Source organism: Phaseolus vulgaris, chromosome 3 (genome assembly GCF_000499845.2).
Source record: "Phaseolus vulgaris cultivar G19833 chromosome 3, P. vulgaris v2.0, whole genome shotgun sequence".
In the NCBI taxonomy this organism is placed as follows: domain Eukaryota; kingdom Viridiplantae; phylum Streptophyta; class Magnoliopsida; order Fabales; family Fabaceae; genus Phaseolus; species Phaseolus vulgaris.
Genome location: NC_023757.2, coordinates 44,154,104 through 44,169,946, shown reverse-complemented (window position 1 = coordinate 44,169,946; position 15,843 = coordinate 44,154,104). Strand labels below are relative to the sequence as shown.

Genomic DNA, 15,843 nt, shown 5'->3' with positions numbered 1-15,843 from the left:
TCTAAGCCCTCTTTCAAAACCTCTTTTACAATTAATTTATTTCTTATTAATTATTTTGGATTATTAACAATAAAGAAAACAAGACAAAGAGAGAAAAAAAATTGTTTCATTGAACGATAAAACACATTGAGAATATGTATGATAAAATAATTGTACCCTTTATTAATAACTGCACACCTTTGCACACTTTTGTTTTGGGCCTTCCTTTTTGGGCTTTTGTTTTTCTCTTTGTAATCTGTGTTTTGCTGTTTGACATGTACATATATATACTCTTATGGATCCAATAATAATCAGTTTTTCTGTGCCATTAAGTTTCACAATTCAGACTTCTTCCCTCTCTCTGTTCTCTGTTCTCTCTCCCCCTCTGTTTAGGGTTTTTCATCCTCTATTGGTTGGTGCCTTGGGTGATTGCTATCTCTTTGCCATGGCGGTTAATCGCATTATGGTATCAGAGCTCTTCAATTGAAGAGCTCTGTTGCGCACTCTGAAAACTTTCTTTTCTTTTTATTCTTCTTGAATTTATTTTCCTTGTTTCTCTGTTTGCAGCAATGGCAGAAGAACGCGTCGCTTCTTCGTCTCAACCCGATCCGGCGAACAGCTACCTCTACCTTCATCCTAGCGAGAACCCCGCTGCTCCGCTCGTCTCACCGGTGCTGGACGCTTCCAATTACCACTCCTGGAGCCGCTCGATCTTGACGGCACTGAACGCTAAAAACAAAGTGGAGTTCGTTCTTGGAACGCATCCTTGCCCAGAAAAAGACCATCAAAATTTCTCAGTTTGGAACAGATGCAATAATATGGTAGTCTCATGGTTAGTACACTCCGTCTCTTTACCTATTCGGCAAAGCATTATTTGGATGGATAGTGCCCTAGACATCTGGAATGACTTGAAAACTAGATACTCTCAGGGTGACCTATCTAGAATTTCCGATCTTCAAGTAGAAGTAGCTTCTTTAAATCAGGGGGATTTATCTGTGACTGAGTATTTTACAAAATTAAGGATAATTTGGGACGAGTTGGACAACTTTAGGCCTATCCCCATGTGCACATGTTCTGTAAAATGTTCCTGTTTAGTTAATTCTATCATAAGTCAAAGAAAGTGTGAAGATTATGCCATGCAATTTTTGAGAGGGTTAAATGACCAATATAGTAATGTTAGATCACACGTTCTTCTCATGGAACCCATTCCACCTATATCAAAGATCTTTTCTCTCGTTGCTCAGCAAGAAAGACAATTAGCAAACCATATTTCTGTTAGCATATCTAGTATTAACAGTGTTGATTCCACTAGGACATCCTCCTCTACTCTGTGCACTTTTTGTGGTAAGCATGGGCACACTGAAAATGTTTGTTTTAAAAGAGTTGGGTTCCCTCATCAAGACAATAGGAACTCCAAACCTAACACTAGAAAGGTATGCACGCACTGTAACAGAAATGGTCACACTGTGGATACCTGTTACAAGAAACATGGCTACCCTCCTGGGTACAAATACTATAGCAGCAATAGGACTAGTCAGATTAACAGTCTTGTTACTACTGATGGTGTTTCCTCTGAGCCTTGTCTTAAAGAACAGGAAAAACGTGATTACCATCTCACTGCACATCAAATTCAAATTATCAATGATGTTCTGAGGCAAAACAGCAATGACACTCCGCCTAATCCTATTCAAGTGAATCAAGTGGGCTCCTTCTCTGCAGACTCCAATACACATGAGTCTTCAACAGGTAAGCACTTCTTCTCCTCTTTAAATCATAGTCATAATTCTTGGATCGTTGACTCTGGCGCCACTGATCACGTTTGTACTGTCTTGTCTGCTTTCACCTCTTATAAAACTATCAAACCTGTTTTGATCAACTTACCAAATGGCCAACATGTTTTTGCAAACTATTCAGGGACAGTCGTTTTTACAAATAAATTTTATCTTCTTGATGTGTTGTATATCCCTCAATTTGCATGCAACCTTATATCTGCTTCTAAATTGTCTCTACACTTAAAATGTAACTTGATCTTTTCCCCCACACACTGTCTTATACAGGACAACCTCTCCAAAGAGCAGATTGGTTTAGCTAATGCCAAAGCTGGCTTGTACATCTTTAACTCTTCTATTTTTCACACTGCCACACACCACTTTATTCCTTCTGTCTCCTGCACTGTTACGGAAAATAATTTGTGGCATTATAGAATGGGGCATCCCTCTGATGAAAGGTTGCATGTCTTGAAAAGTCAATACCCTTTTGTTTTTGCTGATAAAACTCATATGTGTGATATTTGTAATCGTGCAAAACAAAGAAAACTTCCCTTTACTCTAAGCACCTCTCACACTACTGCTATATTTGATATCATTCATGTAGATATTTGGGGACCCTGTTCTGCTACATCTATGCAAGGTTTTCGTTATTTTTTGACCATTGTAGATGATTTTTCTCGTTATACATGGACTATATTGTTGCATGCAAAATCTGAAGTTCGCACCCATCTCATAAATTTTTTTGCTTATGCTGAAAATCAATTTAAAACAACCATAAAATGCATTCGTTCTGATAATGGTGTTGAATTTGCCATGAAAATTTTTTTTGCTTCCAAAGGCACAGTTGATGACTTTTTACGGCAAGTGCACCGCGTTTGTCAGAAGTAATAATTGTCCCTAAGGACGGATATCGATCCCACAAAGAACAGTGAATTATCGAGTACAATATTCGCTAAATATAACAACAGAACAATAAAAAGTATATTGAAAGTGGTTGTGTTGGCGATGATCAATAAGAAAACAGACAAAGAATTAATTGTTTCAATTGGAAAAATAGGGATTAGGTTTCGTCTCTCTCCCTCTCATGTATTTTGATTAGCATGTCAATATTAAGTTCTTTAACTGAAATTGATGCCCGTATAAAAATCATTTATATCGATTCCTCGCATATAAAATCCTTAAGAATGTTCCCTAACTATCGATCCCTCGCATAATTATAAGAACAACTTAAAACGAAGCTCAGACGTTAATAGCAATTAACATTTCAAGTTTATTCCTAGCACTCAAATATGTTAAGTATTGTGGTTTAGGTCCGAACCCTAAAAATACCTCTCGGTCATATTTAAGATTCTCAATTTGTCACGGAAAATTAAAAGTAAAACAACAATACCAATAATCAATCAAAAACTGAATATTAATATATAAGATATCACCTCAATACATAAGAGTTTGAGTAGATTACTCCCAATCCCAAATGGTAGAATTAGCCACGCATACTTCTATCACCTTCCATTCTCCCAATTGGGTTACAATTCACTCTATGGTGTTTTCCTCTCAATCTGGCACCCTAAGGTTGAGCCTCTAGCCCTCTATTTATCCTAGTTTTCTAGGGTTAGACTAACGGGCTAAATGATAAAACATAAAAAAGGCCCAATCTTCATTTGTATCTTTTTCCATTCTGGGACCTTCTATCTTTATCTTTTTAGCTCAAATCATTCATCTTTAATCCAAATCTCCAATCTTCCTTAAAAATCTGCAATTAACACCAAATTTGGGAATAAAATACTCTTATTCAAATAAAGATCATAAAAAATGTAAAAAGGTATAAATTCATAAATTAGGGATTATTTTTTATGTAAATTAGCAATAAATCCTCATAAGTGTCTATATTTTAATATGAAATATTACTGAAATTAGACACTTATCAACAGTTCATCAAACTACTTGCATTGAAACCCCCCAACAAAATGGTATAGCTGAACGTAAACACCAACACATTTTAAACATCACTCGCGCTTTACTGTTTCAAGCAAATTTACCTAATATTTTTTGGGACTTCGCTGTCCAACATGCTGTTTTCCTCATAAATTGCACACCCACTCCCCTTTTACAAGATATTGCTCCATATGAAAAACTTTTTGGAAAACCTTATGATATCTCTTCCTTACGGGTTTTTGGCTGCTCCTGTTATTCTACTACCATTCATGCTAATAGAAAGAAATTAGATCCTAGATCTGTTCATGGTATATTTCTCGGCTTTCCACACAATACTAAAGGTTACATCATCTTAAATTTAAAGTATCATCGCATTGAAGTTTCAAGACATGTGATCTTTCATCAACATCATTTTCCATACATATTGAATCATGATGACAAACGGAGCCCCAACACTTTATCTTTACCCATTCCTGCTAACTATAATACATTCTGTGATGATATTTTGTTTGATTATAACTGTCACAATCATGAGCACGAGCCTCCAATCACTCACAATGACGACAACATTATTCCAACTAGACGCTCCAGCAGACAAAGACGACCCCCTACCTACTTAGAGGACTTCCAGACTTGCTTACCTGCTGCAAACACTGTAAGTAATCGGTATCCCATTCATAAATTTCTTTCCTACACTGCTCTCTCACCTTCTTTCAAAAAGACTATTTTATCTATATCTTCTAACACTGAACCAAGCACTTACACTGAGGCTTCTAAGTATCATTGTTGGAAACAAGCAATGCTCGAAGAGCTTAATGCTCTTAATGCTAACAACACATGGCAGATCACTATTCTTCCTCCAGGTAAGAAAACCATTGGCTGCAAATGGGTTTTTAAGGTAAAACACAAAGCTGATGGAACCATTGATCGCCATAAAGCACGGTTGGTAGCAAAAGGCTACACACAATTAGAAGGTCTTGATTTTTTAGATACTTTTGCTCCTGTAGCAAAACTAACCACTTTAAGACTTTTACTTGCTGTTGCCACTTCTCAAAACTGGATTCTTAAACAACTTGATGTGAATAACACTTTTCTCCATGGGGACCTCCTCGAGGAAGTCTACATGCAACCACCGCCAGGCCTCAAACTCCCATCTCCTCAACATGTTTGCAAATTACAAAGATCACTCTATGGCCTTCGCCAGGCCGGCCGCCAATGGTATGCAAAACTGTCTCAATTTTTACTTTCACATAAATACACTTTATCCTCTGTTGATCACTCTCTATTTTTACATCATAATGGACCTAACATTACCATTATTCTTGTGTATGTTGATGATCTGGTGCTTACTGGAAACGATCATGAGGAAATTGCCCATATCACCTCTCTGCTGGACACTCAATTCAAGATCAAAAACCTAGGAGACCTCACCTATTTTCTGGGCCTGGAGGTGGCCAGAAACAGCCAAGGGCTCCACATCTGTCAACGAAAATACGTATTGGACCTTCTTCATGAAACCGGCATGATCAATTCTGTTCCTATGCCTACACCCATGGTTCACTCATCTCGGCTTTCCTCCTCCGTTGGCACACGACTCAATGACATTGAAACCTCTGAATATAGAAGACTCATTGGCAAGCTCATATACCTAACCAACACACGGCCTGACATTGCCTTTGCTGTCCACAACCTCAGCCAATTTATTTCCTCTCCTACCAATCTCCATCAACAAGCTTCTTTTCGTCTTCTTCAGTACTTGAAAGGCAACCCTGGAAACGGTATCTTCTTTCACAGCAACAACACTCTCCAACTTCGCGGTTTCAGTGACTCGGATTGGGCTACCTGTCCTGAAACCCAAAAATCAGTAACCGGTTACTCCATCTTTTTGGGTGACTCTCTCGTCTCATGGAAATCCAAGAAACAACAAACCATTTCCAAAAGTTCTTCTGAAGCCGAATATAGAGCCTTAGCCACAACCACCTGCGAGATTCAATGGCTAACCTATATCCTGCAAGACCTTGGTATTTCCTATATCCAACCAGCAACCATCTATTGTGACAACCAATCTGCTATAGACATTGCCTCAAATCAAGTGTTTCATGAGCGTACCAAGCACATCGACATTGACTGTCACATCGTCCGAGACAAGATCACCGCTGGGCTTCTCAAGTTGCTTCCAATCTCTTCCTCTATGCAGATTGCGGATATCCTTACAAAACCCCTTGCTCCAACAATATACAAAGAGATCCAGTCCAAGCTGGGAATGAGAAACATATATTCCCAGCTTGAGGGGGGCTGATAAAATAATTGTACCCTTTATTAATAACTGCACACCTTTGCACACTTTTGTTTTGGGCCTTCCTTTTTGGGCTTTTGTTTTTCTCTTTGTAATCTGTGTTTTGCTGTTTGACATGTACATATATATACTCTTATGGATCCAATAATAATCAGTTTTTCTGTGCCATTAAGTTTCACAATTCAGACTTCTTCCCTCTCTCTGTTCTCTGTTCTCTCTCCCCCTCTGTTTAGGGTTTTTCATCCTCTATTGGTTGGTGCCTTGGGTGATTGCTATCTCTTTGCCATGGCGGTTAATCGCATTAATGTATCAAACAATATCCATACTTAATAAATCAGAGTCTCTGCATTGAATTCAAATTTAATTGTAACAGAAAATTGTTTAAAATATTAAAAGTTTTCATGAGAAAACTTGTTTACATTTCACCAAACACTCTCAAATACTAAAATACTAAATATTAATCTAATTATAAAAACTCCTAAACGGTCACTTAATTTTAGGATGGTAAATCGGTTCAAGACAGCTAAAAAAAAACACATAGTGGACTGTTTATTTTAATCCATTGGTATGCTTAGAACCGTGCTGCATAACCCATCCGTATGGGCCAATTGTGGGACTTGACGGGTTGACCAACATAATCCATATATTTTAAAATTTTAAAAATTTCTTTTTGCACTCCCATAATTTCTTCTTGCAGCCTTATATTCTAAAAATTCTAAAATTATATTCCAAATTCTATAATATGGAATACAAAATTGTATTGTGGATTGTGCAATCTGCAATATTGTACAATCCGAAACATAAATTTAAATTTCCAGATTCTATAATTCGAGAAGTCTCTAAATTCCACATTTCAAAATTAATGAAAAAACATTCAATGGAAAATGTCAAAGGATAATTTGAGTATTTTTTTAGGTATGGGGTGTAAGAAGAAAGGCATGGAGGTGCAGGAAGAAACTACCATCAATCCCTAATTCATAACACCTTCACGAAATTCATTTGATAATGCTTTTTTAATATTTAAAATATTTTTTTGTCTTTATGAAATGCATAGTTGTTTAGGTTTCAATACTCATCAAATGCTAAATACACTAGTCAGACCATCATTTTTTATAATAAAATTTAAATGTATTATTATTATTATTATATATTTATATTATTTTTTAAATTAGAATAGTAATCACGTATATAAATGTATTACCTTAATATATATATATATATATATTTAATAAAATATTTTATTAATCAATTTATTAGTACGATTAAAATTTAAATTTTATTGAAAATTAGAACATCTTATTATGCATGTGTTGAAGAATAATATTGTGAGACCATTTACCTAATTCATATTAATAAGAAAATAAATAACAATGAAATAAAAAAATTATTCAAATTTTAATTTTAAATATGATTTTCATTAATTTTAAAAAAAATATTATTTTATGCAAAACTGACTAAAAAATTAATTCACATTTTCTATGTAATATGACCAACCTAACCGATATTTTATGGATGAAATGTTGGATAGGCCGACCTACTATCCTACGTGATTAGACACACAATTCAATAAATGGCCTTTCATGTTTTTTATTAGACAATTATAATTTAGACATCTTCACACATAATGCTTTGTTTGGATTAGAGGATGTGAGGGAGTGGAAAATTGAGGGTGTGGGAGAGTGGAAGTGTGAAGAAAGTTGAGGTTGTCTTGGATTGGGGTATGTTAGAATGGATGTTTAAGAAAAGTTTATAGAAATTGGTGAATGATGTGATGGTTGTAAGGATATTTTAATTATTTTTAATGGTATAAATTGTAAGATTACAAATTTATCCTTGTGTATAAAATTTTGTGTGTGTGTACATTTTAGTTAATTAAAATAATGTAAAATTTTAATTATAAATAAAATAATAAAATAATATAAAATTAAAATAATAATTATTAATATTATTATTATTTAATACATTTATTTAATTATTAATAATTTATTTTAATTAACATTATTATTTTATAAATTAATTTTACATATTATTTTTATTTAATATTTAAACATTTATATTATTAATATTAATAACAAATTTATAATATTATTATTTATTTTATTATTATATTATATTATTATAAAACCTAAAATTTCAAATCATGTATTTTATTAATTCTGATTAATAAGAAAAAAATAGATAAAAAATAAATAATTCCTATGTGACTTTCTTTCTTCTCCCTCTCCTTTCTCTACACTTATGAGAAGGAAACTTCACCCTCGAGCCATCTACTCCCCCGTCCTCTTGCACTCTCATTAATCAGCTGATACAAATAAGGGGTGACTGAGACATCCATCGTCCACTACCGTCCACCCCTAAACAAACACTACCTTAATGTTTTTTTGAACAAAGAGTGGTGATGGGTTTAGATTAAGAAAAATGAAAGAATTGAAACAAATCAACAAAATTGAAGTTTGGGTTTGCATTTTCATCCCTTTTATTTTTTATTTTATAAATAAATCAAATCATTTGATCTACTCACAATATAAAATTAAATTTAGCATGTAGTAATTTTCCCAAGTCATCGTAGGTAAATTATGTAAAAATTAGCGTTTAAATTGGAATGATCTACTAATACTTCGATTAAAATCACTGATTTTAAAATATTAAAAGATTGGATGTCTTTATTTAAAAAAAATCAACTGAATAAAGGTATTTCTAATGAAAATAACTCACATATATTAAAACAATATTATTTGGGATCTTCATATATTAAAAAATGTTATTGTGATCTTTATATATTGAAAAATGTATGTATTTATTTTTTTACCATCTATCATCTAAAGTTACCACTGGATTTCCATGGATTTGTGGATTTACAGTAAAAGAGTATCCTTCAACAAAATCAATGTCCAGAGTAAACAATTATTTGGCAGAAGTTATGTTATGAGTATGCAAAAGAAAAAGAAAGAACAAGTGCTTAGATTATGATGAATGGACAAAAAGCATGGTCAGCTCTTCAATGACCTCCACCATGGTTGGCCTTTGCTCTGGCAGTTCATGGGTGCACCCAATTGCAAGCTTTGAAAGAATTGCAGCTTCAGATTTAGAATAATCTCCCTTCAGATTTGTGTCAACAAAATCTTCAAATTTAAAAGCTTCAACTGCCGCCCGGATTGAACCCCCTATCAATGCCTTTCCAGAGAGAAGTTGAAGGACAATAACCCCAAATGCGTATATATCACTCTTCTCAGTAAAGCATCCAGTAGTAATATATTCTGGTGCCAGGTATCCCATGGCAGCACTTGCTTTAAGAGCTGAGAAAACTACATCATCTGCAAGAAGCTTGGGGAGCCCAGCATCCATGATCAAGGGGTTAAATTCATTGTCTAGAATAACCTTTTCAACTGAAACGTTTTGGTGTACTATTGTGGGCTTGCTTGCTTCGTTGCTGTGCAAATAACCAATTCCTGCTCATAAAGGAAAACTCAATATCAAACACAAGAAAATATTGAGTCATTATCTACAATGTTGGAACATGATGAAGAACACATATAAGAAATAAGAACATTTTATAAGTTAAATTTATAAGGATAGGTTAAATTTATAGATCAAATTTATTAGGCTGAGTTTGACTTTCCAAGATTTTGAGAAAAATAACATATCATGTACAGATTAATCAAGATCATGATGAGCAAATTAGTCGCAATTACAATGATGATTCTGCACTACTTAATAATTTTGTCTAGAGTTCAGATAGTTTGCACGAGTTTCCCTGCTAAAACTTCATTACTTTAATTGTAAAATAAAGTAGACACTATCTAGAGTAGCATCTGATGCAGAAATGAGAGAAGGGAAAAGAGCGAACCTTTTGCAATACCCCTGATGATAGAAACCCTCTTGGACCATTCAAGTACACTGTCACTTCCATCTTCCTTGTCAAGATATTGAGACAGATTACCCCTGGTGGCAAAGTCGTAGACAAAATACCATTCCCCTCTGCTTCTTGAGTAACAGAAACCTTTCATCTTAACAATATTTTCATGTCTCAGAGTGGTTAATAGGATCAACCCCTTCAAAAATTCATCTTCCTCGGTTTTGCAGCAAGTCACGCTAATGCTTCTAATAGCCACAAGAGAACCGTCTCTATGAACACCTTTATAGACTGCTGAGAGTTTGCTCTTACCCAATAGATTGGCCTCAGAAAGGTGCTGCGTTGCTGATTCTATCTCATCAATATTAAATCTAAAACGGTGCAAATATTCAAGGGATAATCCATTTGCATTTTGACCATCAGCCGGTGAGTCCATACCATTATAATAATTCTCAAGATTAACAAGTGGAGATGAACTTCTATAGAAATCTTTAGGCAGGTAAGGACTAAGTTGGCTTTCAGAACAATCTGATGTGTTCCTAACCCTCTCCCTTTGGCGGCGGTATCTGACAAATATGAAAATTCCAGAGCTTAAGAATGTAATTATGGTAGTTGTAACACTTGCTGCAATGACAAGATGAAGAAACCCTCTTGATTTTGAGCAATGGATCTGGTTACTCTGCGAGTGGGTATTTGCAGGATTCGTCAAAGTTACTGAGGGATTATTATTTAAGGATATATTTGGGGAACTAATCTGACCAATGCCTAATATTTTATCACTGTTGCAAGCTTTCAAAGTAGAAAACCCTACTGCGCAGAGATCTGGGTTGTTTTCACCTTTGAATCCTTCCCCTAATCTCTTCAATGCTTCATTTTCATTTTAAAGTAGAATCAGTATACATCCAAATGTATAAAACCAGTTGAATAGTAAAATAAGAATAAAGGCATACCAGAAGGAACAGTCCCTGAAAGAGAATTGTTTTGAATATCTAGAACTTCCAAGTTTGCAATATCAGCTAGTGTTGCAGGGATTATGCCATTGAAGTTGTTAGAGCTCAAATATAGCATCTTTAGCTTCTCCAAGCTACCCAAGGTTAGAGGAATCTGACCAGTTAATTTGTTATGTTGCAAAGACATAGCATTAAGCTGCTTCAATGAACCCAGTTCCTTAGGTATCTTCCCCTCTAACTGGTTATAGCCTAACTGCAGCACTAAAAGAATGAAGAGCAAGGGAATTTGGATTAACATAAAGCACTCTAACTAAAACCTCTCAAACTTGATACCAGGTACTGGTAGGATCGTTAAAAATCAATTACAAGGGGACTAATTAGGTTCATTCACTTTTAACACAAGTGGACTGAATAATGCATACTAAAAAATAAGCATGGAATGCAGAAGTACATTTACAGTTCTGATCACGCAACTTGGAAGCTGGACTAAGTCAAATCCATATCATAATAGTTGTCACGCAACTTAACTGACAGAGTGTTCGGCTCATAATTCACATAATTTAAACCAATACAATTCCTTTCCCCTTTAAAGGTATTCAACTCGAAGCAATTAATAGAATTTAAGAATATGCAATGAAGCTTCGTTTTCTGTAGATAACTTGATGCACCAAACTAAAGGATAAACTAACACAAAACTATATACTAACCTTGGAGGCTAGTCATGTTCCCGATATCAGGAGGAATAGTTCCAGATAGATAATTAACATTGAGATAGAGGTCGAGCAATTCTTTTAGATTTGCAATCTCTCTGGGTATGTCCCCAGAGAGACGGTTGAATTGTAGGTATAGACCTGACAAGCATCTGAGTTCAGCCACTGCTGGAGAGACACGGCCAGAAAGACCTCTTCCTGGCAATGATATATTGGCCACTTTGTTATGCTGGTTGCACGCAACCCCCAAGAACGAACCACTGCATGGATCACCATCACTGGTCCATGAGCCAAGGAGCGTGTCCTCTGGGTCCAGAGATTTTTTGAGGTCCATCAGAGCTCTTAGCTCTGCATTTCCACGAACCAGGTGTGAACTGGAAAGTGCAACCAACAGACACAGAAGGAGGAGATGAAGGAAATTCATTTCCAGTTCTGGAGGGAAAATTCTCCAGAACTAAACAGAAAGAGAGGCACTCATGTGAGTTTTTGTCTCAAAGATTCTAAGTGTGGTTTGGGGTTGTTGGTCAATAGTCACCCAGCATGACTTTGTTAGTCTTTGTTTTGTAGATTTCATCTAAGACACTGAATGTGATAACTTAGTTTGTGCTTGTGCATAGAGAATGAAGTGGAGAAAGGGAACGGTTTGAAAGAGAGAAAATATGAAATTAATTAACTTTATGAGTTGCTGACAGACAGGTTGGTACACACTGCATTTCCAAGAAGAGATGACGGTCAGCAGAGGATGGTTGCCACTGTACACAGAGCGTTTTTCTGCAGTAGAATATTAAAGCAATAATGAATGATTTTGGTAGTGTGGACCACCTCACTTTGACTATTTGTTTTTCAACTTTCCCATTTGACTATAAAAAATGAAAGTGTTGCTAGCTAAATATGATTTTTTTTCTTTCTTTGTAAATAAATTATCTAGTTTAATTTAGGAACTTACATTGTAAGGAGGAGAGAAATATTATCTTTTTTTTATATCAATTTACGTGACAAGACGAAGCATGATAATAGTGGCATGATATCACTCACCATGATATGTGAATTTAAATATAAACTAAATCATTGTATTATTTTGAACGAAGATAGATAAAATGTATAAATGAATATGATGGTTAGAAGAATTAGTGTGAAAAAGGAGAAACGTGTGGATGATTGTAGTAGCTAAGCTTAAATTATGGCTTTAGAAAGGCATATTTTGCCATGATTAAATATTTTGAAGTGGAAAAAGGGAGGGTAGTGGTGAGTGAGTGATGATCCTTTTCAATGCTCTCCACTTTACCAAACACCATTTGGCATTTGGCCATTAGTATGAATAAAGTATAATTTTGTTTATAAGAGAAAGTTTTGGTACTGCTATGGGAAAAACTAATGGCGGACTTTCCATTTTGTTTTTGTTTGTTTGTGGTGAAAGAGACGTTAGTTGTCCTCAAGTCAAGACTACATCAAACTTAAAAATCATGTTGCCACTCAATCTCTGCCACCATTCTCGATACCATTGGGATAAGGAAACATACACAGGTCTAGCAAAATTCAGACAGAATATTTGTAAAAGAAAAATTAAAATAATTTACACCTATTTATATATATATAAACTTTTTAACATATTTTCTCACACATACGATAATTTGTATATGAAATTGTATATTTATAAATTATCTTATAAATTTAACAAATTTTTATTATGGTAAATTTTAAATTATTTTAATTAATATTATATTAATATCAGTCTTATCATTTAAATATTTCGTAACAAATTCACATTATTTTAGGAACAAATTAGCGTCACACTTGAAGAGAGAACCACATTAGACTTCAGAACAATACCTGCATTAGGCACAATAGTAGACTTTTTAGCGACAACATCATCCACCAGAGTAACATCTATTAGATGCCATGTAATGCAACATTTTTGTCCAAAGCCAACTCACTTGAGTAGTACAATTGGTCACTGCCACTACATTTTCTAAACCGGAAAGGGAATCAAAACAATTTTCCAAGGTCAGATCATTAGAGACAGTTTTAGATGGAACTCTTTTGTCAATAATAGGCAGAGAATCCTTTTCTTGTATCAAATCTTTTGACTCATGAACACTCTCCAACAAAGGCATATCAACAAAAATATCATCCTAAGATCCGAACCTAGTCCTTATATCATCAATAGGGTTAGCAACAACAAATAATTTTTATTAACTTTCTGAACTACAACAACAAGAGGTACAACGATATCCTTAACAGATACAACAACATCAGAATATGAAAAAAATTCTTAACAGATTGTTAATTTTGTATATTTCACCAAATAATGAGATTCACAACAAATCTCATCAAGATGACAAATGATCATACACATATAGTGTGTGTCTAAAGTCATTCCATACAAATTATTTCGTATGTAAAATATATTATCATTGCTTTTATTATTACTATTAATATTAATATAATGATAGTAACATTAAAAAAATATTAATAATAATAATATGCATAATCATTATATACTGATTTGTATTTAGTCATTAAATATGAATATTCTGTATATATATTTTTTATATTATTATTATTTTTTCATATAAATAATATTAAAATTAATAAAATAATAATAATAATGTATCTAATCATTAAATTATTTTTGTAAGTATTGCAAATAGTGATTACATTAAGATTATTTCGTATATAGATTTTTATAAATTATTGTTATTTTTATTATTATTATTATTAGTAATAATATTATTTATTATAATAATAATATTACTTTATTAATAAAATAATACTAATGTTATTATTATTTTAGTAATAATAATACTAATATTAATTAATAATAATATTATTTTTATTTTTTTAATAATATTAATCTTAATATTATTAATATGAATATTAATATTAATGTATTATTATTAATATGAATATTAATATTAATGTATTATTATTAATAATATTAATATTATCATTTGTGTTAATATATTTTTTGTTATTATTAAAAATATTACTAATAATATTTCTATTACTATTTTTAATATTAATAGTAATAATAATAATCATAATAATAATAATATTATCAATATTGATATTAATAATTATAATAATAATAGTTATTATAATAATAATAATAATAACCATAATATAATAACTAAGTTTGTTTTAGTGTAATGATTAGATGTTGTATCTTAATTCATAGACTGAGTTTGATTCCCTTCAACATTAAATTGTTAGTAACAATAGTAAAAATAATAATATACATTACAATACGGGCCAATAATAACGTTTAAACTCTTTGTATAGCGTAAATAGCAAGATTATTTATTAAAGTAAAATAAGCGTTCATTCTTGTTTTATAATCCCTTAGTTTATTTTGGTAAATATAAAATTAAATGTAATAATTTGTGCTCTGAACTGCAATTTGTGGTGTGATAACAAGATGTGGCTAATCCATGAGTTAATATTATTAATTTAATTTATTTTAAAGTGAGACATTGGGGGAAACTAGAAAAGGAGAGTTGGATTGATTTTAGGATTAGACGAGAAAAGGAGTAAAGTTGAGAAAAAATGGGTAAAGACTTAAGCGATGAACAAGTTAGCGCGATGAAGGAAGCTTTCACGTTGTTCGATACAAACCGTAATGGTCGGATCGCTCCATCGGAGCTTGGTATCTTGATGCGATCTTTGGGTGGGAACCCAACCGAAGCCCAATTAAAGGCCATTGTGGCTGAAGAAAAACTCACCAGTCCCTTTGATTTCTCACAGTTTTTGGATCTAATGGCAAAACATTTGAAGGTTGAGCCTTTCGATCGTCAGCTTCGTGATGCCTTCAAGGTCATCGACAAGGATTCCACTGGCTTCGTCTCTGTCACTGAGCTTCGTCATATTCTCACCTGCATTGGTGAAAAACTCGAACCTTCTGAGTTTGACGAATGGATCAATGACGCTAGTGTCATCACTGATGGTAAGATCCGCTACGAAGATTTCATCACCAAAATGATCGCTAAGTGAGATCAAATTGCCCATTCTATTTCTTTTCAATTCAGATTCATTGTCATTTATTTCTCATGTAACGTCCATTTTCTTCACTGAACCAATTCCTTAATTCAGTTATCTTTAAATGTTTTCATTTAGTAATTTACTATTACTATGGTTAGTAATTAATAAGGTTGTTTATACTAGTTATAATTGTTTCTCTGCTATAATTCAAGAAATGTGTACGATTGTTCAACATCATAGGAATTATTCGTTCTTGTCTCTGTATATATGTGTATCATCACACTTGAAACATAAATCATTCTATAATGTGTATGAGGAGTGAAGATGGTTGTTTGCGAAATTTAGATTCTCTGTCTCTCTAACTTACGATTCT

The 15,843-nt window shown here is 33.4% G+C and overlaps 3 protein-coding genes across 4 annotated transcripts; 2 read left to right on the top strand and 1 right to left on the bottom strand.

Moving 5' to 3' along the window:
- Positions 1-292: 292 nt before the first annotated feature.
- Positions 293-2,459, top strand: LOC137808013 (uncharacterized). Of its 2 annotated transcripts, none has more exons than XM_068608900.1 (3): positions 293-445; positions 547-1,725; positions 2,037-2,459. In XM_068608900.1, the coding sequence occupies exons 2-3, from the start codon at positions 549-551 to the stop codon at positions 2,069-2,071; spliced, it is 1,212 nt and encodes a 403-aa protein (XP_068465001.1). In that variant the 5' UTR covers positions 293-445; positions 547-548; the 3' UTR covers positions 2,072-2,459. The 2 variants fall into 2 exon arrangements, with proteins under 2 accessions (XP_068465001.1, XP_068465002.1); XM_068608901.1 differs by having other exon boundaries at positions 302-391.
- A 6,374-nt stretch (positions 2,460-8,833) lies between these two features.
- LOC137808012 (LRR receptor kinase SERK2-like) lies at positions 8,834-12,353 on the bottom strand. Its single transcript, XM_068608899.1, has 4 exons — positions 11,490-12,353; positions 10,783-11,043; positions 9,827-10,699; positions 8,834-9,428 (listed from the first exon to the last, which is right to left on the bottom strand). The coding sequence occupies exons 1-4, from the start codon at positions 11,914-11,916 to the stop codon at positions 8,944-8,946; spliced, it is 2,046 nt and encodes a 681-aa protein (XP_068465000.1). The 5' UTR covers positions 11,917-12,353; the 3' UTR covers positions 8,834-8,943.
- Positions 12,354-14,977: 2,624 nt separating this feature from the next.
- LOC137805946 (probable calcium-binding protein CML13) lies at positions 14,978-15,608 on the top strand. The gene has a single exon (XM_068605821.1). It carries the CDS (start codon positions 15,039-15,041, stop codon positions 15,480-15,482), a length of 444 nt encoding a protein of 147 aa, XP_068461922.1. The 5' UTR covers positions 14,978-15,038; the 3' UTR covers positions 15,483-15,608.
- The last annotated feature ends 235 nt before the right edge of the window (positions 15,609-15,843 follow it).

Excerpts from the sequence above, each read along its gene's own strand:
- LOC137808012 (XM_068608899.1), bottom strand. The coding sequence starts at position 11,916 with ATGAATTTCCTTCATCTCCTCCTTCTGTGTCTGTTGGTTGCACTTTCC. Across the intron at positions 11,044-11,489 it reads GAACATGACTAGCCTCCAAG|TGCTGCAGTTAGGCTATAAC; the intron begins GTTAGTATATAG and ends TCATTCTTTTAG. Across the intron at positions 9,429-9,826 it reads CATCAGGGGTATTGCAAAAG|GAATTGGTTATTTGCACAGC; the intron begins GTTCGCTCTTTT and ends CTTTATGAGCAG.
- LOC137805946 (XM_068605821.1), top strand. The coding sequence starts at position 15,039 with ATGGGTAAAGACTTAAGCGATGAACAAGTTAGCGCGATGAAGGAAGCT.
- LOC137808013 (XM_068608900.1), top strand. The coding sequence starts at position 549 with ATGGCAGAAGAACGCGTCGCTTCTTCGTCTCAACCCGATCCGGCGAAC. Across the intron at positions 1,726-2,036 it reads TACACATGAGTCTTCAACAG|GACAACCTCTCCAAAGAGCA; the intron begins GTAAGCACTTCT and ends TGTCTTATACAG.